This window comes from Chiloscyllium punctatum, chromosome 20 (assembly GCF_047496795.1).
Source record: "Chiloscyllium punctatum isolate Juve2018m chromosome 20, sChiPun1.3, whole genome shotgun sequence".
In the NCBI taxonomy this organism is placed as follows: domain Eukaryota; kingdom Metazoa; phylum Chordata; class Chondrichthyes; order Orectolobiformes; family Hemiscylliidae; genus Chiloscyllium; species Chiloscyllium punctatum.
In genome coordinates this window covers 39,177,292-39,203,520 of record NC_092758.1, presented here as the reverse complement: position 1 = coordinate 39,203,520, position 26,229 = coordinate 39,177,292, and the positions used below count along the sequence as shown (strand labels likewise).

Sequence of the window (26,229 nt, the reverse complement as noted above, 5' to 3'; positions counted from 1 at the left end):
TGAAATTTTCTGAGCTACCATCAGTTCTGAGGAAGGTTCATTTGACCCAAAACACTAATTGATTTCTCTCCACTGGTGCTGCTAGACCTGCTGAGCTTTTCCAGCAATTTCTGTTTTTGTTTCTGATTTACAGCATTCATAGTTCTTTTGGGGGTTTTTATGTTACAAAAAATGTCTACTTCAGTTCACAGATATTATTTTTATAATTAATACAGCAATTGTAAATTGAGACAATTAGTTATTCAAGGCTCTTTTGGTGTGTGTCTGAATACATATTCAGAATATTTGCATGTAAATTCTCAAAAATGACATTTGAAGAAAACTAATTTTCAACATGAATGATTCTGCACCAAAAATGTACTTGTAGGAAAATAAATAACTATTAGCTTGGATCTTTGGAGCACAATGTTTTACCACAGAAAAACAAAATAAATAATATGCAAAAGAAAATCTGTGTTTTTGCATTAAATTTAACCTTATGCATTTTTTTGAATTTCCTGTCAATCATATAACCCAGGAAACAAGTCAGAAAAATGCAAACTAGTCAGCAAACCAAGTGAAATAGATATCTAAATGAGATAGGCACAAACTAAACACATTACAAACAAATAAAAGGGTTAATCCAAGCTCTGGGTTCAATGGAAAGCATGAGAAGATAAAGCAAAATAACGTGTGAAAAACAATATGCAGTGTCATGAACAGTTTATTGGCCCCAACACTGCAGTAAATAGCCACAATGATTGTATGAAACTTGTATGAAATACTGTCTTTTGGAGGTTTAATTTCTGAAGAGAGATGTCCTTTTTATCATTTGCTGCAAGTAAATTGATGTTTACCTCTACCACAAGGGATTCTCTGTCACTGGATGTGAGATAATATCTACATTTCACAGCTACAATGTGTAGCTATTCCAGGTTATCATTGGAAGATTTTTGATACAAGTCAAACACCTGCAACTTTTTCAGGAATGGCTAGTGAAAATTGCACTTTCCAAAATCTGAGCAGAGCAATTTTACAGTGATGTCCATTGATTTTTATCATTCATCACAATGGACATATAAGAACATTTGAAGCATCTGGATCTCTATTGCTGATAGTTGTTAAAGGTCATCGCAGATTACTATTAATATTACTTTGATACCCAAGGGATATATACCGTATCTAAAATGTCAAGTTTTGTGATGCTTGCACTAAGCCATCGAACCTGAAAGGAAGAATTGACAGCATGAGGAATTTCTGCACTGTATGAAATCTGCTGGATTTTGTTCACAAAAAAAACCCCTATTTTCGTAAATAATCTTGATTGGAAAGGTGACAGACTTGGCAATTTCAGAAAAGTTTAGTGAATGAATGATAGATTAGAAACGTTTTCATGGTCAAATCAATTTTGATTGTGATTTATGAACTGCCAGAGCTGGATGAATTCTGGACAGCTTACAGGTGAGATAAATTCTGATGGACAGGTTGCGATCTGGGCAACAGAATGCAACAAATCAGATGGTGAGCTTCTGTGCTATTGAAGCTACACTCATCCAGGCATGTGGAATGTATTCCATTACACTTATTGACTTGGGCCTTGTCAATACTGGACAAGCTTTTGAGTCAAGAGATGAATTGCACAACAGAATTCCCAGCCTCCACATCTCCTTTACAACAAGAGAATTTATGCAGCCAGTCCAGTTAAAGTTTTGTTCAGTGATGATCTCCTGAATGTTGAACATGGTAATGTCATTAAATGCCAAAGGAAGGTGGTTAGATTCTCTCTTTTATTGGTTATTGCATGACACTTGTGTGCCACTCTTCAACTCTAACCTGAATGTTGCTATCTTGCAGAATGCCAATATCCTTCAGCATCTGAGAAATTGGCAATGGTCCTGTGCACGTAATGAACATTCATTTCAGAACTGATGATAGGAGAAAAATCATTACTGATACAGCTGAAAGTGGTTCATCTTGGAGACCAGCCTGAGGAACCTCTGCAGTTCTTGGATCAGAATGATTGGCCTTCAACAACAACCATCATCCTTTTATGATAGGTATGATTCCAATCAGAGAAGAGATTCCCAAAAATCCAATAACTTCAATTTTGAGGGTTCCTTGATGTCATACTTGATTAAATGCTGTCTTGATGTCAGATGCACTCAGTCTGATCTCTTCTCTTGAGTTTAACACATTTGTCCATGTCTGGACCTAGGTTGTTATAAGATGTGGAGCTGTGTGTCCCGAACGAAACTTCAGTGAAATAGGTTATTCAGATGGATTGGATTTGCTATGTTTTTTGATGACAGAAATTACCTGAGTCATTTTCCATATTATTGGGAAAATAATACTGTTGGAGCAGTGCTGAAACAGCCTGACGAAGGACACAACTATTTCTGGAGCATGCCATCAGTACTCTGGTTTGGACGTTGGAAAGAGCCTTTTCAGTAGCCAGGGTTTTCAGCCCCTTATTATTACATGCAGTGAATTATATTGACATCTGTAATTTGGAGGACCTTGGAGGTGCTGAGATGAATCATCTATTTGACATTTCTGGCTGGAAATCATTTCTTCACGTTTTTGTTTAGCACATATGTACTGGGCTCCCCACCATTAAGGACGGAGATGTTTGTGAAGTGTTCTCCAATCTGTCGTCTAACTGCTATTCATGATTGGATGTGGAATGTTCATGGATCTGTACATACTATTCTCCTGAACATCTCTCCCCTGGACACTACTGGATCCAAATGCCAACATATAATCTTGATGCTCCACAAAATCCTCTCTTTTTTATAAGAGCACCGTCTTTGAGATCAGAATTCTTAGGATCTTTAGTCAAGGCACGTCTTCTGTTCGAAATTGAAATTGCTGGAAAAGCTTAGCAGGTCTGGCAGCATCTGCGAAGAGAAATCAGAGTTAACATTCGAGTGACCCTTCCTCAGAACTGAGCTTTTCCAACATTTTCTATTTTTATCTGATTTACATCATCCACAGTTCTTTCAGTTTTTATTTCTTATCTTATGAACATCTGATCAGCAAAATCTTAATTTTCATATTCTAACTTGCTCCTTGTAGCAAATACAGTGCACTCTCCTCTGGTTTATGGCCAAGTTACTCTGGAGAGTAAATGTGTCTGAGGGTTGATATAGGAAGACTGGAACAAATAACAATGCATATTATGAAGCATTGGTAGATGGTTCATAGACATCAGTGCTGTCCTGGCCAGCCTCCCAACTTCCTCCCTCCATAGGTGGCATGGTGGCTCAGTGGTTAGCACTGCTGTCTCCTAGCACTAGTAACCAGGGTTTAATTCCGTCCTTGAGCAATTGTCTGTGTGAGTTTGCATATTCTCCCTGTGTCTCCATGGGTTTCCTCTGGGTGTTCTGGTTTCTTCCCACACTCCAAAGATGTGCAGATTAGGTGGATTGGTAATGCCAAATTGCCCTTGTGTCCTGGGATTTGCAGGCTAATAGATTAGCCACGGGAAATGCAGGGTTACAGGGACAGGGTGGGATGCTCTTGGAAGGGTCAGTGTGGACTGAATGGACCGAATGGCCGGTTTCCACACTGTAGGGATTCTATGATTTATTCTATTCTGGATTAGTGGTACTGAAAGAGTACAGCAGTTCAGGCAGCATCCGAGGAGCAGTAAAATTGATGTTTTGGGCAAAAGCCCTTCATCGGGATGATTTATTCTACATGACTCTTGTGCTCATGCAAACCTCTGTTGTCTATATCCTAACCCCCATAATCACTGTGCTTAACTGATCTTCTCTGGCTCAAAAGCACCTGATTTCTTTTTTCAAAGCATTCATAGCCTCAATTCCAAATTTTTATGACTTCCCTCAGCCACTTAAAGCCTTCTCAATTTCTGCTGCTCACCATTTATGTTTTTTTTGTTCATTCCTGTTCTTAATCATTCCATTAATGGTCATGATCTCTGCTATTTTGGCCTGAATATCTGGAATTTCTTCCTTATTAATCTCAGTTTTCATTTTTCTTTTATAAAGATATTCCTTAAAATAACCTGAGCAAGATTCTGGACATGTTTCCTGTATTTTCTTTCAATATCTGGATGCCAATAATGTTTTAGTGTTCTTTTTACTACTTCACTCAGTTGCAATTATCTCACACAATTTTCTGGGAATGGTGTCAAGAAGGCTTGAAGGAGATGGTCTTAGAAAGGGCATAAGGTGATAAAGTAAGGCTCATCCTGAGGACTATTACAAAACAATCACTGGAATGAAATTTCCTCCTCCCTTTGGCTGAAAAGTTCCTAGTAGTCACAATGCAAATTCCATCCATCAAGGAGGACAACACAACAAATAAATTTAAGTTCAGAATGCAGCAAATTGTAAACATGACCTTCCTTTGACCTCAAAAAATCTTCAATTCTAGCAACGGGAGGGACTACCAGAGAACCCCCTGCAATGCCTGCAGAAATTCATCACTATTCCTGGCTGCTGCATTCACTGGAATGCAAGCTATGACCGTTAGCAACAGATCTACCATGGCCCTAATACATGTGCAAGGCTAGGTCATTGCACCAACTCTCTTCTCCATCATCATTGCTCAACTCCATGTCCATGAAGCTTTCTGCTGGAGTGGTGCTTCCCTACAGTACATGTAGCAAACTGTCCAACCTATATCGTCTCCTTTCCAGAATGAATATCTCCCCAATATTTGTTGTTCAGCTGCAGAATGCAGATAATACTTGTGTACAGGCAAAATCAGAGCCTAGTTCCAAGTTGTTTGTGTACTTTCATTAGCATTTGAGGGAAAATTTCTGAAGATCTCTCTTGGAGGGTAGGCATGGACGGTGAAATTCAACATTGCTAGAAATGTGTCAGCACAGTCTTTGGCTGTCTATGCAGCAGTGTATTTCGAAGAAGACCACCTCAATCTTGGCATCAAGCTCATGGTCTACAAGGTAGCAATCTTCCAGGCCTTTTCTTTCTGGTCCACGTTTCAATGCATAATTGACACTTCAAAATCCCTAGCTGGACCCAGAACTAGAAGGGGTGAAGGGGTGGGCTACCTTGTGGCTGGATGGTGGGAGGGACAGGTCATTTGCTGGGTTGCCAGGGGTGTCTGTGTTATCTGCACTGTTTTATTGTTCGGTTGATTGTACTGTTTTTGTATGAGTTTGTGATACTGTTTCCTTTTTGGTAAAATACGATTGGATTTAGTGTTCATCCTTACTTCCCTGTGAACTGTTTGTATGGTGGGGTTTGGGGATCTGGTCTTGCCACCCCTTTCCCCTGTAAACTGCTGTTCCTTGTTAACTGTTTGTTTGTATTTTGTACAGTTTGATAAAATAAAAAAAAAACTCCCTAGAGAAACACCACTGACTCCACAAACTCCTGCGGATCCAGTAGCAACAGAGACACTCGAATATCTGTGTCCTCTCTGGGCCAACGTTCCCAGCATTGAGGCAGTGAGTCCTGACTGGATGAGTCACATGAGCCTGGCATCAAACTCCCAAAGTGAGCTCCTTCCCCACTCCTGGCAGACTTTGCAGATCCAGTCACTTCAGAATCCACAACAACAGAGTGAAAGGAAATCGCTTTCGACCTGGAGGTACTGTCCTAAAGACACCACTGGCTCAAGGTTAACGATTGATAGCAGGAAGTCTTTCTGCATACCGAGCGATCAACAGTTAGAATGGTCTCTCAAACAGGACAGCATGGAGGCATACCCCTGTAATGAAATAAAACAAGATGCAACCATGTAATGGTTATATCGGATACTGACTTAGGAGATAAAATAAATCTTCCTTCACCCTCCTCTGATCTTGTAAATATCAGGAAGCAATTGTTCGAATTCTATTGGTGCAAGTGAACCACCTGTCGGCCGCTTGAACAACTACAGTAACCATGAAGTTTTGTGAAAATGAAGTCGACAAACAAAATTAAAGTGCCTACTCCGTAATATGAGGACGTCTGAGTTCAATTATTCTAGCAGCATTTTTGTACCCGGATATAATTGCAGCATCAGCATAAAATATAAATATACTTGATTATACATACATGTCGCTTCCTTGCTTTAGTCTGTAAACACTAAGATTTGGCGTTTTTTTTAAAATCTATAGGCGGACGGATTGAAATATATCCGAGCCACAATATGGCACAACGGTTTCTGTAAAAGAGCAGCTCCTCTCCAGTATCTGGACTCCTGTCTCAAGGTATGTTTGGCGACAGTACTTTAAAGCAACAGAACAAGTCCTCAGTTATTCCAATATATTTTCAGTGATTATTGTCTGAAACTGATTTGAAATTATAAAGAATGTGAGTTAAATTGCGCCATCGCTATCTGACCGAGATGTAAATTATGCCTACAACACCGCAACCAATTGACTTATTTACTATATTCCAAAATCATTATTGCCTTGGGTTCGCAATTGTTAAATGCAAAGACTGGAATGAATTGTTTATGGCAGGACACTGTGGACATTGAACTTCGCATGTAAAATACCTGCGTTTATTGACGACGTTTCCACTTTCCCTCCCTGTATATATATTCAGAATGAATACGGTCGCACCCTCCCGGTGTTTGAATTCAAGTCTGAAGCTAAAGCCTATGGGTCTTAAGTTGACAAATAGCAATTTGAACACGTTGCCTTCGCCTGGGACTCAGTGATACTCCGGGTTCGACAGTCACAACCCACTCGGAGGAGCGATTGAAACCGCGTGAGGGTGTTTTCCTGAACGATACAGTTACAAAAAATTCCAAAGTTATACCTTTGAATTTAAATTGTTCAAATATCGATTTTCAATAATTACAATGACACGAAATATGTCGAGCTGAAAGGGAATTAGACGAATACTTTGGTGACTGGATGTTCTGAGTTTAGAAATCTCCCCCATTGGGATAATGGTACCAGCCAGCGGAAGTCCCTGGTTCAGTATCTGCGAGGAGCTGCAGGGAGAAAGTTGGATACATTCTTACTGATAGCAAAGTCTCTTGTTCAACCAGACATTGGGAGATGAGGCGGAGGCAAAAGAGACTCCTTCAGGTGGCCGGCTTAATCCTCCTAACCATAGTTTTCCTCCCGAACGTCGGGCTGTGGTCTCTGTACAGGGAGAAGCAGTTAGAGAGCCCAGCTGAAGTGGTGCAGGTATGAAATCACACATTCCCAGCTGAGTTCTCATACCTGGGACCAGCTGTGGTGCAAGTATTATTCATCAGGGTCATGCACTTATTTACCTTTATGATATGAACTCAAACTTGTATGATTTCATACCTGTTGTGCCTAAAAATATGTGTTGATGTATCGGTTGCTTATAAAATATAGAGAGGGAGATTTAAAATGTTGATTTTAGGTTGTTTACGTTTTTTGAGAGCGGCTGTTTAGGGTATGGGTCACGGACATACAATTAAGGAACTTCTAAAATTCCCGATATTCTGTTCCTGTGTATAGACCCTAGAGGAGGAGCTTTGTCAGCTTCCTTACTTCCTTGATACTCGATGCTATATTTACACTGCAGCGAATGGGCTCAGATAAGAACCGCTGTGTGGATCCACTTAGAGAATAGAGTTTAGATCAGAGTGGTGCTGGAAAATCTAGTTAGCCAGACGCCTGTTCAAATAACCGGGCCGATTGTTGTGTATAGGAATGTTTTCTCCCCCTGTGTGCAACTGTTAAATGTTAAGATGGTGCGCGTAACAGTTCTAAACATTTCGACGATTAAATAAATATACGTTTATTCGATGACGTGGAGGAGTGCATGCTAAGGGACTTGGAGACACTTTAAACCTCACTTGGCAGTTCACTGGAGTAATAATTAATGACCATGTCAAATTGAAGTAGTGAGAAACTAGCCCTTTTAAGAATCTCGTTTTGCATCTGTGGAATTAAATTGCATCCTACAGACGTGAAAGTGGCACTGTAAGTATTATCAGAATTGACTACTCCTGAAATAGCTTTTCGTTCTTCAATAAGCAGAGCGATTTTAGATTAATATTGTGTATTTTCTGCTGACTGCCATCACAAGGTACTACCGATTAGTTTGTTTTTGCAATAATTTGAAAAGAAAATGTCCCTTCATTCATCTGATAACTGTTTCACACTTCTGATAGACAATCCGATGATGAATGAAACCCAAACTATTTATCTGGAAAGTTTGTGCTGCAAAAGACTTGGATGCAGTATCCTATGATCTTGTGCTGGTCAACTTTCTTCGCAGCCAGTTAAACACTTTTAGAAATGTTATAAAACCATTAGGTTACTTTGAATTCAATTTGATTGCTCTTCAGGAAAAAAAGAATGTAAATCTATCCAAAGTTGATTTTACTTTAAGTAATGTTATTGTCTAACAATGCACTGTGCAGTTCACAGAATTGTTAAGGTGCAGCATGAGGCCATTCAGCCCATCATGTCTGTGTTGCTTTCTTATAATTTTAACGTTTTGCCAACCACCTGCCTTTTCTCTCCACCCTGTGCATTCTTCCTATCTAAATAATTATCCAATGCTCCCGAATGTCTTAATTAAACCTGCCACCACTATGCGCCAGATGGTGCATTCCATACCTAATTTCCTGCTGTATGGAAAACACCTTTTCTCCCCTTGTGTGCTTCTTTTGCAACACACTTCAAAACTGGGCCCTCTGTTCTCAATTCAGTCATGTGTGAACTGTTCCTTCCTGTCTACTCTGTCCAGACTTCTTGGATATTGAAAACTTCAATTAAATCTGTTCTCCAAGGAAAACAGTCTCAACTTCTCTAATTGAATGAGCTGTTCTTGCAAAACTCTTCTGCACTCTGTCCGATATGTTCACATCCTTTCTGTAGTGTGGTATCCAGAACCATAAGAGGTCCAACCAGTGACTTGTATAAATTAATCATGACTTCCTTATGACGTTTAAAAATTTTCTCCCAATCATTTAGGACTGAGGAAAATTTTCTTCACTAGACAACTGTGAATCTTTGGTATTCTCTACACTTGTCAATCTGGATCCAAACTAGATGGTTAGACACAGGTTAGTGTGTTAGAGACTTCAGTGGAATGACACAAACAGCAAGCGATGTACTGGTGCGAATTTGTTTCGAGTGGGAATTCAACTAGTATGTCCTTTTCAAGTCCAATTTTAGAGTTAAAGTCAGGTTCGGGCATAACTTTTTAAGTAAAATAATCAAATTATAGTAGGCAGCTGCCTGATGTGGCAATTAGAGTTCAAGCATTTTGAATTCCTTTTATTTAAATGAAGTGTTGCTCACTGTGGCTAAGAAATAAGCTAAGACTGAGCAGCTCTGTATAAGAAAGAGGTTTTGTTGCCTCGCGTGGTCAGTACAGAACATTATCAATATGCAGGAGACTTGAGTGAAGTGAGATGCAAGATGAGTGAGTGTACTACAGGAAATTTGTTCAAGTGGGAATTCAGTGCAAAGGGGGAGGGTGGTGCTTTAACTGATGTTGAATGCAAGGAGCAGGCTCTCCAGAGTGAGAGGTATGCAAGAGAAGATAAAAGGCATGCATCAAGAGTCTTAGCTGCATTGATGTCACAAATCGCAGCATGACACAAGTGCAGGGAAAGATGCTGATTTGAGAATATGACTGGTGAATGGTTCCAGTCTTTAAAGTAAATGTAAGATCTTCAATTTGTGTTTAGGTGTCCAGCATTTTTTGTTTGCTATTTTAAAATTGTTGTTTAATTGATACTGGTGATTTAAATAATAAAGATTAAATATCATGCATGGTGGCATGGTGGCTCAGTGGTTAGCACTGCTGCCTCACAGTGCCAGGGACCCAGGTTCGATTCCAGCGAATGTGACTGTGTGGAGTTTGCACATTCTCCCTGTGTCTGTGTGGGTTTCCTCTGGGTGCTCTGGTTTACTCCCACAATCCAAAGATGTGCAGGTCAGGTGAATTGGCCATGATAGATTGCCCATAGTCTCAGGTGATTAGTCAGATGGGGTCTGGGTGGGTTACTCTTCGGAGGGTCAGTGTGGACTTGTTGGGCCGAAGGACCTGTTTGCACACTGTAGGGAATCTAATCTAATCATTATATTCCCTGATCTTTTACATTTCAGAGTAATTAATTTATAAATTAAATCAAATACAATAGTGATGGCACGATAGGTGATGTGTTACTGCTGCATCGTATGGAAACTGCTGGACGTCAATGTGATCCAGAGTGACTACATCTGCGATAAGTGTTTGCAGCTCAAGAAACCCCAAATCAGCGTTGAGGAGTGGCAGACATCGCATACATCAGAAAGGGGCACATTACCTTGTTCCAAAGGACTCCAGAGCTGGTTCTGCTCAGAAGAGGTAATTCAAAATTGGTCTGTGATTGGGAACAGAAGAGTGTGACTACAGTTGAGGTGGGTATGGGAAGCTAGAGAGTTGCAATTGTGGAGCCTTGGCTCCACAAGTTGACCACAGAACTTTGGTACAGAGATGTACAAATGGAAGTAGAAAACATCAGTGTAGTAGTGGTAGAGAATAGTATAATTAGGGGATAGATACTGTTCTCTACAGCCATGAGTAGGAGTCTCAAAGGCTATATTGTCTGCCCTATGCCAAGAGCTAAGGACATCTCTGGGCTAGGGAAAGAACTGGAGAGGAGGGATCCAGTTGTCATCAACCACATTCATACCAATGGCATGAAGAGGACTGGAAAGGAGATTCTCCTGAAAGATTTTGAGCAGTTAGAAGGGTAAATTAGACAACAGAACCTCCAGTGTAATAACTTCTAAATTACTGCTGTGGGCAAACTAGCAAAGGGTAGATAAAGTTGATGATTGAGGGTGAAATGAACAAACAACGAAGATTACAACACAGGAACAAGCCCTTTGGCCTGTGCCGATCCAGATCCTTAAACCTGTTGCTTATTTTCTGCCAACTCTTGTACTCAATAACCTGTCCAATGAAAGAAAGTGTGCTCTATGCCTTTTTGACCACTCTATTGACCTGCGTTGCCACCTTCAGGGTACAATGGACCTGAACACCCAGCTCTCTCTGCACATCAATTTCCTAAGGGCTTTTCCATTTACTGTAGATCGCTAGAGAAATTAGATTACTTACAGTGTGGAAACAGGCCCTTCAGCCCAACAAGTCCACACTGACCTGTCGAAGCGCACCCACCCATATCCATTCCCCTACATTTACCCCTTCACCTAACACTACGGGCAATTTAGCATGGCCAATTCACCTAACCTGCACATTTTTGGACTGTGGGAGGAAACCGGAGCACCCGGAGGAAACCCACGCAGAGACTAGGAGAATGTGCAAACTCCACACAGTCAGTTGGGAATTGAACCTGGGTCTCTGGCGCTGTGAGACAGCAGTGCTAACCACTGTGCCACCGTGCCGCCCACGCTCTTGAATCGGATCTTCCAAAATGCATCACCTCGCATTTGTTGGGGTTGAACTCCATCTGTCATTTTTCTGCCTAACCCTCCAATCTATCTACACTCTGCTGCATTTTCTGACAGCCCCCTTCACTATCTGCTACTCCACCAATCTGAGTTTCAGGTTCTGAGGTAATGGCACCAGTGCTGGGGCAGAAGTGAGCAATTCTGGTGGGAGTTCAGGCTTCACTTAAATCCTGCTGGGACTACTGTCCTGGCGCATTGAATAAGTAGGGATTTAGACTAACAAGTGGGTACAATTTGAAGATTGTCAGCAAGAGCAATAGGAGTCAGATGGTAAACTTCTTTATTCAGATTTGTTAGGATTTGGAATATGCTGCCTGAGAGAGTGGTAGAGGCAGGTTTCAAAAAAGAGCTGGAAATGTATTTGAAAGTGATGAATTTAGAAAACTGTGGAGCTAGGGCTGGAGAGTGGGACTGGTTGGATAGCTCCTTTGGTAGCCAGTATAAACACAATGGAATGGATGGCTTTCTCCTGTACTGTAAAATTCTGTGATTCTAAGGGTGGGGAGGATTTGGAGAGTGTAAGTGTAGGCTCACAAAGCAAAAGAATATGGTAGAATTACAAGGTGGCTATTTGTGTACGATACTCAGTAATACAGGAAGTGACAAGAGTGTACAAATATAACAAAACAGCAATAAATAGTTACAAAGGGGGAAGATGGTAAAAAGGAGAAATTAATGGCCCATTATCTGAGTGCATGTAGTATTCAGAACAAAATTAATTAATGGCATAGGTTAATGAGTTCGATGTTATAGTCATTAGGGAGACATGGTTAAAAGGAGATCAAAGCTGGAAACTAAATATTCAGCAATCTGTAACTTTACAAAATGTTGGTCAAGAAGAATGGTGGGGTAGCAAGGATGGGATAGGGTATGTTTGATGGCTTGAAGTTGCGTTGGATCAGAAAATGTAGAATCCATGAGGGTGGAGGTAAGAAATAAAAAGATGGCATTGCCTAGGGGTAGTCCAGCAATAGCTATATGGTGGGACAGAGTAGAAATCAGGAGATAGTGAGGGCATTGCTTTTATAAAAAAAAGGCTGTATGTTAAGCCTGGTTGACTTTAATCTTATGTAGATTGAGGTAGTCCGATTGTCCAGGGTAGCCATGAGGAAGAATAAACAATTTCCTGGAACTAGTTGTTGTGAATCTAAACAGGAATCAGACAATTTTGGATCTGATCATGTGTAATGAGGCAGCTTTAATAAGTGATGTCAGAGTAAATGTTCCCATCGGAATGACTGTAAAGTGGTAGAATTTAGCATTCCGTTTGAGTGGAAGAAACTTGGGTCTGAAACATAAACAAGAGTAATTTCAAAGTAGCAAGGACAGAGTTAACTGCAGTGGATTGGAAAAGGAGTTTAGCAGCAAAGAGAGCTCATGGATTACGTATTCCAGTGAGGAAAGAGGATTTTAGGAAGGGGATAAGCCAAACAGTGAACCAGAAAAGTTAAGGATAGCATCAAATTAAAAGAAAAGATACAATGAAGTAATGATAAGGGAAAATAATGGTGGGAAGGCAGGAAATGGCAGAGGAGTTGAATGATGCTCTGCACCAATCTTCGCAGGAGAAGATGCAAATAGTGTCCCAAAAATACTAAATATTCAAGGGGCAAAAGAAGGAGAAGATTTAAACACAATAATTATCAACAGAGAAAATGTACCAAAAAAACTAGTTACAGTAAAGACTGATAAGTCCCCTAGACTAATGGGATGCATCCAAGGATATGGAAAGAAGTAGCTACTGTGATGATGGTTACAGTGGTAATTTTGCAAGAATCCTTAGATTTGTGAAAAATCCCAGAGGATTGGCAACTTGCAAATGTTATAATGTTTAAAAGACACTTCGATAAGTATACGAATAGGAAAAGTTTAGAGGGATATGGGCCAGGAGCAGGCAGGTGGGACTAGTTTAGTTTGGGATTATGTTCGACATGGGCTGGTTAGACCAAAGGGCCAATTTCCATGCTGTTTGACTCTATTTCATTTAAAATGGGAAGGAAATGATAAACAGGAACTGTACAATAATTAGCTTAATATCTGTCATTGGGGAAAATGTTAGAGTTTCTTACAAAAGCTGTAACAGCAGAATATTTTGAAATGCACCATATGGTCAAGCAGAGTCAGCATGGCTTCATGAAGCAGAAATGCTGCCTGAAAAATTTCTAAGAATTCTTTGGGAATGTAGCGGGAAAGATAGGGGAAAGCAGTGGATGTAATATACTTGGATGAGTTAAGGTGTTTGGTAAGATGCCATCTATTAGATAACTTAACAAGATGAGAGCTTAATGTATTGGAGGTAGTATGTTAGAATAGAGGACTAATAAAAGACAGCGTTGGAATAAGGGATGGAATTTTCAGGATGACAACCTGTAACTAGTAGAGCGCAACAAGGATTTGTGCTGCAACTACAATTATTTACAATATAATTTAATTTAATGGCTTGATTTGAATGAATAGAGTGAACGTACAATAACCAAGTTTGCAGATGGTACAAAAATAGGTGGGGAAGCAAGTGCTGAGCATGACAAAAATATCTACAGAGGCAATTTGAAAGGTTAACCTAATGGAAACTTGACAGGTGGGACATATGGTAAAATGTATGGTCTTGCACATTGGCAGGAAGAATAAAGCATCTGGATATTATTTAAATAGACAAAGACTGCAGAAAGCTGTAGAGGGATGAGGAGTCTTTGTGCATAAATCATAAAAGGCTAGCATAACATCTCTGGAATAGGAAATGCAAATGGATTGGTGACCTTTATTTCAAAGGCAATAGATTATAAAAGCAGGAAACTTTCATTAAGCCTGTACAGGGCACTGGTCAGACCACAGCTGGAATACTGTGAACTTGATCCTCTATCCAAAGAAACATATATTGGAGACAGTCAGAGAAGATTGATCCTGGTAATGGAGGAACTGTCTTTGAGGAGAAGTTGAGGAAGGTCAAGTCTGAACTCATTGGATTTTAGAAGAATGAATGGGAACCTTCTTGAAACATATAATATTCTGAAGTGACTTGATAAGATAGATTGGGAAAGGTTGTTTCCTCTTGACAAGCGTCTAGGGCCAACAAGCATAACCTCAGAATAAGCTGTTGTCTTTTTAAGTCAGTGATGAGGAGGAATTTCTTATCTGAGGCTGGCAAATCTGTGGAATTTTCTACTGTAGAGGTAGAATTGTTAACTATATTCGGGGTTGAGAGATTTTAAATTAATGAGGGAATTGAGGATTATGAGGTAAAAGCAGTAAAGTGGAGTTGAGGATAAAAAAAAACCGGGACCTCATTGCACATCTGCCCTTGCATCTTACAATCAGCTTAATCGAAGAAACCAACTTGTCAACTAGTCTGTTTTCTACCTTGAATACAGGATCTTTTCTCTGAGGACCCAGCCCAATTAAATGGGATGTAAGTAATCTGTTCCAAGAAAACTTTTTTGATCCAAAACCTTTCCCATTTGTTCAATTTGCTAGGTAATCCAATACATTTAAAGGCCGCTGAAACATTACTGCCAATCACAAGTTCCAATATTAAAAATCACACCACGAGATTATAGTCCAACAGATTTCTTTGGAAGCTAGCTTTCGGAGCACTGCTCCTTCATCAGGTGGTTGTCAACTGAAAGCTAGTGCTTCCAAATAAACCTTTTGGACTATAACCTGGTGTTGTGTGTAATTTTTAACTTTGTACACCCCAGTCCAACACTGGCACCTCCAAATCAGGACAAGTTCCAATGTTTTTTTTGTCTGTTTGAATGCTGCAGACTCTCCCCACAGAAAATCATCAACTTGCATTATAAAGAGGGCTGTCTCGGTTCTGTGATATCAGTAAAACTTTGAGTCCAATTTTAAGGTGAATGGAACCTTCCAGCCGGATGACCAAACTGAGATGAACTATACTTTCACTGCATTATTCAACCCAAAGAAACATTTATTAAATTTCCGCAGCTTCCCTTCTAGATCATCTTGTGCTTTAAGTTGTTTCAAAAATAATTCTCATTTAAAGTTGCAAAATACAGCTTTTACATAGACAGACTTCTACTCCCAGAATTATTTTGCTCAAAGAGGTATGATATTCAAGATCACGTTCCTGCAGTAACAGCCACTTAACACCTTGAGCTTTTCATTAAAACCTTGAGCCATTAATCCAGCATTAAGCCTTGTACATCCCATAGGAAACACTTTTTTGTTTTTCTGTGTGTATCCATCCATGTGATAAGGCTGGTGCACTCTTATGTAGTAGTCTGCAACCTTTTTCAGCTTAGCTTAATCAGTTTGTAGTCACAAGCACATCTTGATCATAGGGGCTTAAACTTGTGGTGTACCTGGCTTGTTCCATGGACCTTGCTCTTGTCAAACTTTGATATTAACTTGGCCTCCTATCTCATTCTGAAATACTACTGTTAGTATAATTAAAATCTCACTGTTCTGTGAGCAGAATTCCTTTCACTACGTTTCCAGGTCCACTCTTACTACAGTTTCTGGCAGGATGTTGACAGGAGATTCAGTGAAGTTAATGTCATTGAATCTTCAGGGGTGATGGTTAGATTTCCTCTTGTTCGAGATGGTCATTACCTGACACTGTGTGGAGTGAATGTCATTTGCCACTTGTCAGATCAAGGCTGAATCTCTTTCAGGCCTTGATACATTTGGACAATGATTGCTTCAGTATCAGAGGACTCACAAATGGTGCTGAACATCATACAATCATTAGTGAACATTTCCACTTTGATTTTATGGAGGAAAGTTTATTGATGCAGCAGCTGAAGGTGGTTGGACCGAGGATACTATCCTGAGAACCTCCTGCAGACATGTCCTGGAATGTGAAATGACAGAGCTGCAGCTACCACAATCATCATCCTTATGACTCTAAACAGTAGAAAGCTTTCTTTGTGATTCTCTTTGACTCCAATTTTGAACCAGGGCAGTCACTTTCACTTCAGCGAATCCATCTCTGTAATTTAGCCCTTGGAACCATGTTTGAACTAAGGCTTCAAGAATTTGGAGCACAATAGCCCTGGCAGAACCAAAACTAAGCAGCAGTGAGCAGGTTGTTGCTGAGCAAGTACTGCTGGATAACTATGTTAATGATACCTTCTGTAACTTTGCTGATGATGATCCAAGAGCAGACTTGAGGTGGTAATTGGCCTGGTTGGGTATGTTTTGCTTTTGCGGACAGGGCATCCCTAGGAAATCTTCTATGTTGTCAGGTTGATGCCAGGCTTATAGCTGTAGTAGAACAGCTTGACTAGGGATGTAGCAAGTTCTGGAACACAAGTCTTCAGGACCATCTTAGGAAGGTTGTGAGCACCCTTAGATTTTACATTATTCAGTGTTTTCAGTCTCTTATCCTTTTGTTTTGGTATCATTTTGGAGTGAAGTGAATTGGCTGAAGAGTGGCATCTGTGATACTGGGGATCATGGGAGGAGGCTAAGATGGATTATCCACCAGACTTTTCTAGTAGAAAATTGTTGCAAATGCTTGTTTCTTGACTCTCTCACTGATGTGCTGACTCCCACATCATTGAGAATGGGGATAATTGTGGAGCGGCTTCCTCCAGTGAATTGTTTAATTCTCCATCACTATCCATGACAAGACTGCAGAGCACACATCTGATTTGTTATCTGTTAAATCACTTGGCTTGATCTGTCACTTGCTTATGCTCTTTGGCATATAAATAGTCCTATTCTGTAGCTCCACCAAGTTGACACCTCCTCTTCAGGTATGCTTGGTGCTGCTCCCAGCTTGCCCTCCCTGCACTGTTCATTGAACCTTCAGTGTCATGGGGTCAAACAGGGTGAAGCTCCCTTCCTTATGACATTGTGGATATACCTATATTGAATGGATTGCAGCAGTTCAAGAAAGCAGCTCGCCACCAACTTCAAGAGCAACTAGGGATGGGCAATAAATGCTGTCCCAGCCAGTGATGACCATATCCCATGAATGAATTAAAAAAGAAGCTGGCTCCCTCTGGCATGACTATCTTTCGTGACTATAGGTTGTTTTCTTTGGAAGTAAGTAGCTTTGTCCTATGTCTCAGTATCATTTTGTCTGTATTCAATTGGCTTTTCATCTCCCATAACTTCAATTGTGTAACATTTATGTGCACAGAGTACATGGGAACTTATCCCTTTCTATAGCTTGTTCAGATTCTCGAAGTGTGCAGTCAGTGCTAATTAACCTCAAGGAATATGTCCTTATTGTTTGGTTGCCAGTCTGTAAAATTACTGTTCTCCATTGCTACCTAAACTCTTAGAGACCTTTGCACTCTTTTTTTCTGCTCTTCTCTTTTGCAATATAGTACATCCCTTGGATTAACATTTATTCCTAATGGCTTTGGGCAATGCCACATGTTCTGTGAACCTTTGGCCTGAATGAATGCTGTTCTCCGATGATGCAGTTCATTCAAGTGCTCAGAAGAAGTGGAATATTTTCATAAACCCCTCCCCAAGGCAGAGATTAATCACTCATTACTGAGGGAATCTTTAGATTTCTCACGAAGCCAATTAATATGGACTGTTGCGCCCAGCTAATTGTAATGAGTTCTTTACTTGCCTCTGCCAGGGCAGGTATTAACTAACAACTCAGTTGATCTGCTGATTTTTTTTTGTGAAACATCTTGTCTTATCATGTGATTTCTTTCAGACTTGTCATCAGCGAAAGGGACAATCTACTCTCATGTTCATATATGGTGTATCCCTAAATTCATCATTGACAAGCTCCCCAACCCCTGCACATTGTCAGGAATTTAACTATTGCTTTCAGTCTGGAGGCTATCCATTTCTCCACTTGCCTTGTCCATTCTTATTGGAGACAGACTAAATTCATTTTCCATGTTTATGAAGTACAAAATGGAAGGTTTTTATTTACTCCTTACCTTCAATTCTACTGTTACAGCTTTGTAAAAGTATTTTTCTATGGGCTGTGGTGCTGTCTTATTAGCTTTCCTTGGGTTTTAAAGAAGAGTCATATGGACTTGAAAGGTTCTCTCCACAGACTCTGTGTTAGAGCTGAAAATCCCATTGAGCCTTAAGGTTACTGAAAATGTGTTTTCCTTTGGAATATTCTTAAGATTTCTGACATCTGTTCCAAACATGTTTTTCTTTTTGTAAACACAACTCTGGTTATTACTGAATTAAGGTTTGACCCCTTAACACAATCCACCAATTTGAAGGCAAATGCTTAATTAGGAATTTCCGAGTAGAGTTTTTGAAGTCTTGCATATTGTCTGAAATTCCTTTTTTTTTAATGAATTCCATTATTTATTACTCTATAGAACTTCCATCCTGCTTTCTAAATTTAAGTCTGACTTCGCTTTATACTCATTTATTCAACCAGTTATTAAAAAAAGACATCCATTCGTATTAATAGATTATTCAACCCTTCCACAGTACCAAATCTTGAACATCTAGCTCTGAATATTTTACACTTGATCCTGCTTTTAGTAGGAAGTAGATTGTCAAGGCAACACCTTGCTTTTTCCTTTGGCAACAGTGCATTCTGTGTACCATATCCACTTCAATCTTCCATTGAACGTAAGATTCAGCTTCACAGAACAAGAGTGGAAAATAACATTCTAAATTGTTACACTAACCTTTGGTTATTCTTTTCAAACATAGCTCAAATTATGATCATCTCTCTCTGAAAATAACACTTTTTTTATTTTATCTTCACCTTTTAGACAGCCATGATCTGCTATCACTATCAGTAAGCATCCAAGCCAGATGGTGAAGCAAAAACAAACCAAGACACCTTACTTTGTGGATAGTGTTTATTTACTATGCAATCTCTTAATTCCTTCCACTCCTAGTGTTTGTAGGTGGACCCCATTATATATGTGCTCAGACCATGAGCACCTGTCACCTGTTTCTTCTTAGCTTTAAATACATTAGCAAACTTAACAATATGATTATATAAACGTTAACACCCCAGTGAATTGTGGCGTTTTCATCATTGAATACATTTAAAGTTGGGATAGATAAATTTTCAGTCTGTTAGGGAGCCTAAGAATATGAGGAATGGACCAGAAATTGTTTAAAGCTAAAGGTCAGCAATGGCCATATTGAATGATGGAGCAGGCTTGATGATTTGGCCCATGAATATGAGCTACTCCTGGTCATATTTCTTGTGGGTTTTTTTCTGTCCAATCACAGGGTGTTGGTGTCAATGGCTAGGCTGGCATTCACTGCCCGTCCCTTTAAAAAAAAAAGCAGTTAAGAGTCAACCACATTTTGTGTGGGTCTGAAGTCACATGTAAGCCAGAACAGACAAGGATGGCAGATTTCCTTCCATAAAGGACACTAGTGAACCAGATGGGTTTTTCCTGACAGTGGATTTGTGGTCATCATTAGATTCTTAAATCTAGATGGTGGAATTTGAACATTGGTCCCCAGAACATTATCTAGGTCTCTGGATTAATAGTTCAGTGATGATACTGCTGGGCCAACACCTCCCCACGTTATGTTTTGTGTTTTTTATCCCTCTGTAAATTGGGACAATACTTTAATTTATTAGCAGTTTAAACTCCTTATTAAACCACATAATATAAAGACAGATAATCATTGACTAATAATTGTCAGTTTGAAACCTAGTTAATTAAATAAAATAGGATAAAGGTGGCACGGCAGTTGCTGTGTTGCAGGAGCTGGTTGACACCTGTGTGATCTAATGCAGCCACATCGATGGTACAAGTTTATAAATACAATGTCAGCTCTGAGTTATTGAGTTGCAATCTGAATGAGATGCTGTGAGGCTTTGGAGAATGGGAAGGTTATTTCCACACTTGGTTCCACTACAAAATCATACACCTGAGGCTAAGTTCTTAAATTTTGCTCCATGATCAGGAACAATAGGATGTGACTTGTAAATGAAGCAGACATGGAAATCCAGAAGATAGCAATGGAGGCATCCCAGCCTTCCTGTTGTAAACTGGTTTGATAATCTTGCAGTTTGTGTGGATAAGAGCAGGGACTGCGATGAGAATTGGTTAAATTAACCATGGCTGTAGAGGACAGATCAAGTGGGGAAAGACATTAGTTGCTCCAGATGGTAGCACACTTAACTGTAGATAATGTGTAATATGATTGGATTAATTAATGACCTTGTCAGAAAGGATCCTCTCTGTAAGAATGATCATCACAGGATAGAATCTAATATTCAGTTTGAGAGTTAGAAATATGGATTTCAAACTAATGTCTTAAACTTAAATGAGGAGAAGTTGAGGGTATGAAGAGAGACTTCATTTAAATTGGTTTGGGAGAAGAATTTAAATAGTGAAATGGTAGAGAAGCAATGGCAAAGTCTCAGCCAGAAGGATCCTCCATCTGTGGGTAACGAAGAGCATTAAGGATAGTATCAAATCGGGAAAAAAAACACACATACTATGCTGCTAGATTATTAGTGGACCAGAAGATTAGGAAGATTTTAGAAACTGGCTAGGGATGACTGAAAATAAATGAAGACGGAGAGATTGAGGTATCTGATAAAATTAGTAAGAAATTTATAAACAGACCAGGAAAACATCTCCAATTATATCACAAGGAAAGGAAAGAACCACTGCAGTGAGACTTGGTTCCTGAGAGAGCGTAGACCATAAGATGTAGGAGTAGAATTAACCCATTCACCCCATTGAAGCTGCTTCTCCGTTCAATCATGGCTGATCTGTTTTCAATCCCATTCTCCTGTTTTCTCCCTATAACCCTTGATCTCCTTACTAATCAAGAAACTATATTTCTCTGTCTTAAATAATTCACTGAATTGACCTTCAAAGCCCTTGGCAGCAACAAGTTTCACAGAGTCACCACCTTCTATCTGAAGAAATTCCTCCTTATCTCCATTCTAAAGGGTTGTCCTTTAACTGTGCTTTAACCCTGGCTGTGCCCTGGGCTCTAGCCTGTCCTGGTGGAAACATCTTCTCCACATCCACTCTGTCTAGGATTCTTGGTATCCGGTAAGTTTCAATTAGATTCCCCCTTATTCTTCTAAACTCTTTTTTTTTTCCCCATTAATTAGCCAGTACAGATTTCAGACTGTTTCAGATTGGAGGCCTGTGACCAGTGGAGTGCCTCCAGGATTGGTGCTGGGTCCATTACTTTTCTTCATTTATATAAATGATTTGGATGTGAGTGTAAGAGGGTTAATTAGTAAGTTTGCTAATGACTCCAAAATTGGAGATGTAGTGGACAGCAAAGAAGGTTACCTTGGATTCCAATGGGATCTTGATCAGATGGGCCAATGGGCTGTGAAGTGGCAGACGGAGTTTAATTCAGATAAATGTGAGGTGCTGTATTTTGGGAAAGCAAATTTTAGTAGGACTTACACATTTAATGGTAAGGTCCTAGGGAGTGTTGCTGAACAAAGAGACCTTGGAGTGCAGGTTCACAGCTCCTTGAAAGTGGAGTCGCAGGTAGATAGAATAGTGAAGAAGGCATTTGGTATGCTCTCCTTTTTTGGTCAGAGCATTGAGTACAGGAGTTTGGAGGTCATGTTGCTGCTGTACAGGACATTGGTTAGGCCACTGTTAGAATATTGTCTGCAGTTCTGGTCTCTTTCCTTTGGAAAGATGTTGTGAAACTTGAAAGGATTCAGAAAAGATGTACAAGGATGTTGCCAGGGTTGGAGAATGAGTTATAGGGAGAGATTGAATAGGCTAGTGCTGTTTTCCCTGGTGTGACGGAGGCTGAGGGGTGACCTTCTAGAGGTTTATAAAATCATGAGGGGCATGGATAGGATAAATAGACAAAGTCTTTTCCCTGGGGTGGGAGAGTCCAGAATTGAGGGCATAGGTTTAGGGTGAGAGGAGAAAGATGTAAAAGAGACCTAAGGGGCAATGTTTTCACACAGAGAGCAGTACATGTACGGAATAAGCTACCAGAGGAAGTGGTGCAGGCTGGTACAATTGCAACATTTAAGAGACATTTGGATGGGTATATGAATAGGAAGGGTTTGGAGGGATATGGGCCAGGTGCTGGCAGGTGGGACTAGATTGGGTTGGGCTATCTGATCAACATGGATGAGTTGGACTGAAAGGTCTGTTTCTGTGCTGTACATCTCTATGACTCTACAGTCTTTTTGGATATAATGCAATCATTCCATTCACATGTGTTATAAGAAAATCACACAATAGCAGCACCAGAATCACATTATAGCCAGTACAGGTAAGGAAAGTTCTCATTGTACAAATCATGATCTAAACTTGTCAATTCGCATTGAAGAAATGTGCATTAAAGCACTGTTCGCTATCCTTTATGGTGGGTAACTGTATGAAGCATCACCTGGTGTGGATCAGAAATCCCACTCTGGCGTGACATTCTCTGGTGCATTTGCTGGTGAGGAAGTCTATGGGATTGGTAGAATTGCAGTTTGGTGTCTTCAAGTAGGTGGTGGTTGTCCCACACCCTTACTTAGCTGGACCTAACAGCTAAAGCTTTGTAATGCATGTTGATTTCAGTGTTGGTGACTGTGAGGCTGAGACATGTGAAGCTATCAGCAACTTCCAGCACCACATTGTCATGACATTGGATGGGAAATGGCAAAGTTCAGGGCCGTGACATTTGTCTTCCTGATACTAATGGTCAAACTAAATTCTTTACAGGCATGAGAGTTGTCCCTGTGCCATGAAGGTGTTCCTTAGCATGGAATGTTAGTGCGGCATCATCCACGAAGAATCACTCTGAGGACTTTGTGTACCTTGGTTCTCTGGTCTGCTTCCACAGACAATGTGCCTACTCTCCGGGCTAGTAATCTCTGGCTAGCAGAGTGGGGCAAATTCCCACTTTTTTTCTCTTAATTGGCTACCAAGCATATAATAACAGAAGGGTGACTTCCTTCGGGGGGTTGGCTGCTCAAACTTTTAGGGATTTTGGTAGGGTATTACAGAGCTCTCAACCCAGAGTTACAGGGTAAACCTAGCACACACTTTGAGTATCTTATACTGGAGGACTGACTTTTTAAATTCTCTGAGTAAAATGACTGAAACTGAAAATGAGTTTAGAATCATAGAATCCCGACAGTGCAGACACAAGCCATTCGGCCTATCAAATCCACACTGATTCTCCGAAGAGCATTATTTTGCTGCCTTCACCATTCCCAACTGCCCTCATCAAACTTTAAAGAGCCATAGACCTTACGCATCACTTTTTATGTTCTAATTTCATTCACTTGTATCCTGGACAATAAGACTATTAAATACCAAAAAGGATTAGGAAGGGTATTTAGCCAATCTAGTTTTTCCATCTGGACTTCCTCTCTCATGCTCTGGACACTTAATTTTGGAATTACCTTCTAGTCTTTAATCCTTGCATGTCACTTCAATCCTCAAGTTAATTGCCGGCAGTCTTGAAATAGGAATTGGACTATGCCTTTTCAGAATTAAGCGAATGGTACATATAGTCTGACCTCTATCATCTTACAACATCTGATCTATGTACAGACTATTGACGACTCTGTATAACTTGTATGACAGTATCTAAGTCACTCTGAAGATGCTGAGATGCCAGTCACCATTTATTTAATCTATATTGGTAAAGCCTACATGGTATATCCCAAAGGTAGTCTAGGGTACATGATGCTAACTTGCCTATCCCTTTACAATTGCTGCTCCCAATTTTCAAACGTAGTGAATTGTAGCGGGGTATAAACAACCACCCATCAAGCAATGTTAAAATCTCTGAGAAAATTCAGACTTCCCACATAACCGCTGAATGAATGACACATCAAGATTTCATGTTTGAATATCCTTACTATTTTTAAATAGATTTTTATTGAAAATTTAACATGTTTTAACAAACTTACAAAATAAAAAACACAAATACAAACACTAATATACAATTCAATATTAAATAAATAATAACCAAAACCTGTCAAACGAAAAGAAAAGATAAAGGAGAAAAAGAAAAAGACAAAACTCAACTAACTACTAATCTAATCTATAACTAACCAGAGCGTATAATAAAATATCTTACATTACTCAAGAGAAAAAAAGTATAACATAGTAATTTAAGTAGAAGTACATGCTCGGAATGAATTAACATCAAGTCATAATAAAACCTGTATTCATGCGGGATTCCTCCCCCAAGGGGCCCCAGACCAGCCAGAACCTCTACCACAACTAGATGAAAGCCCTTACAAAATGGCCAAAATATCTGAATCTATGTAATTCAGGAAGGGCTGCCATATTTTATAGAACAATTCAGGTTTTTGGTGCAACATATTTGTAAGAAAGTCAAGGGGAATACATTCCATGATTAACCTGTGCCAATTTGGAAGTCCTGGAGGGCCCTCAGCCACTCAGTTTACTAAGATATCTTTCCTTGCACAAAAGGAGAGAATGGAAAATAATTTCCTCCCGTGCATATCCAGGGAAGGCAAGCTCGAAAAGCCCAGGAGAAGAGATACTGGATCTACTCTAATTTCTGTTCACAAGATTTCTGTCAAAGCATTTGCTACTCTGACCCAGTATTTGCGGACCTTATGACATGTCCATAAGCAGTGTGTGAAAGTGCCCACTTCAATTTTACATTTGGGACACACTGGAGATGCTCCTGCCCTAAATTTTGCCAATAGTTCAGGTGCTATATGAGTCCTATGGAGTATCTTTAACTGAATGGCCTAGGTTCTATTACAGATGGAGATATTTCTGGCATTTTCCCAGATGTCATCCCACATTTCTGTGGATATTTCCAACCCCAATTCCTGATCCCATGTTCGAAGCAAACGTTCCATGTCTTCCGACACTTCATTATGTAATAAATGATAGAGAGTGCTGACCGAGGGTAAACCCATTGGCCACAACATTCTACGTTCTCTATCAGATTTATAAAGGCTATCTAATAACGTAGTCGTCGTCTGTATTTAATCTCGAATTTGGACGTATCGAAAGAGGTCTCCATAAGGTAGTCCAAATTTCTGGTGCAGCTGGACAAAAGAGATCAAGATCCCCTCATCAAACAGATACCCTAAACAGGAGACACCCCTGGACTTCCAGGATTTAAATGTGGCGTCTGTGAGCCCTGGTTGAAAACCCCATGCCCCCATTATAGGAGTATAAGGGGAGGTTTTATGTGAATTACCCTAGTTTTGCCGCATTATCTTCGAGGCTTTAATTGTGTTTAATACTATAGAGTTTTTACTATGGTCCATAATGACTTTCATCTTATCTAAAAATAAGAGGTTAATAAGTGGGCACTTTACTTGAGAAGCCTCGATGTCCAGATTGATTGCGGGTCAGCTGAGACCCAATCAGCTATGTAGCTTAATGGGGAAATCAGCTGATACTTCCTAAAGTCTGGAAAATCCATCCCCCCCCCCCCCTTGCCTATGGAAACTGTAGCTTCTTTAACTTAATGAGGGGCCACCTATGACTCCAGATGAAAGAACCCAGCCAACCATACAATTTGCGCAGTGCCGGCTTCGGCAGCATCACCGGGAGCATTCTTATACGGTATAAGAGAGGGGGCAAGACGTTCATTTTAATTAGAGCTATTCTACCTAGCCAGGAAATTGGAAGATTCTCCCCAACGTTGAAGGTCCTGCCTTATCCTTTCCAGTAGATGCACAAAATTGACCTTGCATAGCTGGCCAAATATTGGGGTGATAAAAATACCTAAATATAAAAAACCCTTCAGAGACCACCGAAAGGGAAAGTGAGATTCGTCCAATAAGTAGGATATACTAGCGAGACCACCCATCGGCATGGCCTCTGATTTTGAGAAATTAATTTTGTAGCCTGAGTATGTACTAAATAAATTAATAACTTGGATCAGGCGGGGCACGGACATCAAAGGATTACTAAGAAAAAGGAGAACACCATTTGCTTAAAGGGTAATTTGATGTTTACCTGTGCCAACCCTCGGGGCCGTTATATTAGAGTCAG

The 26,229-nt window shown here is 40.0% G+C and overlaps 1 protein-coding gene and 1 long non-coding RNA gene across 3 annotated transcripts in view; one reads left to right on the top strand and one right to left on the bottom strand.

Annotated features, from left to right (window-relative positions):
* Positions 1-251: 251 nt before the first annotated feature.
* Positions 252-6,618, bottom strand: LOC140492054 (uncharacterized). Its single transcript, XR_011963483.1, has 3 exons — positions 6,454-6,618; positions 6,009-6,181; positions 252-2,876 (listed from the first exon to the last, which is right to left on the bottom strand). It is a non-coding gene; the product is annotated as an uncharacterized lncRNA (long non-coding RNA).
* A 280-nt stretch (positions 6,619-6,898) lies between these two features.
* Positions 6,899-26,229, top strand: part of LOC140492053 (polypeptide N-acetylgalactosaminyltransferase 10-like) — a 92,634-nt gene continuing 73,303 nt past the window's right edge. For both annotated transcript variants that reach the window (XM_072590716.1, XM_072590718.1), the window contains exon 1: positions 6,899-7,096. In XM_072590716.1, coding sequence (XP_072446817.1) covers positions 6,965-7,096 — 132 coding nt within the window. In that variant the 5' untranslated portion in view covers positions 6,899-6,964. The remainder of the gene's footprint in view (positions 7,097-26,229) is intronic.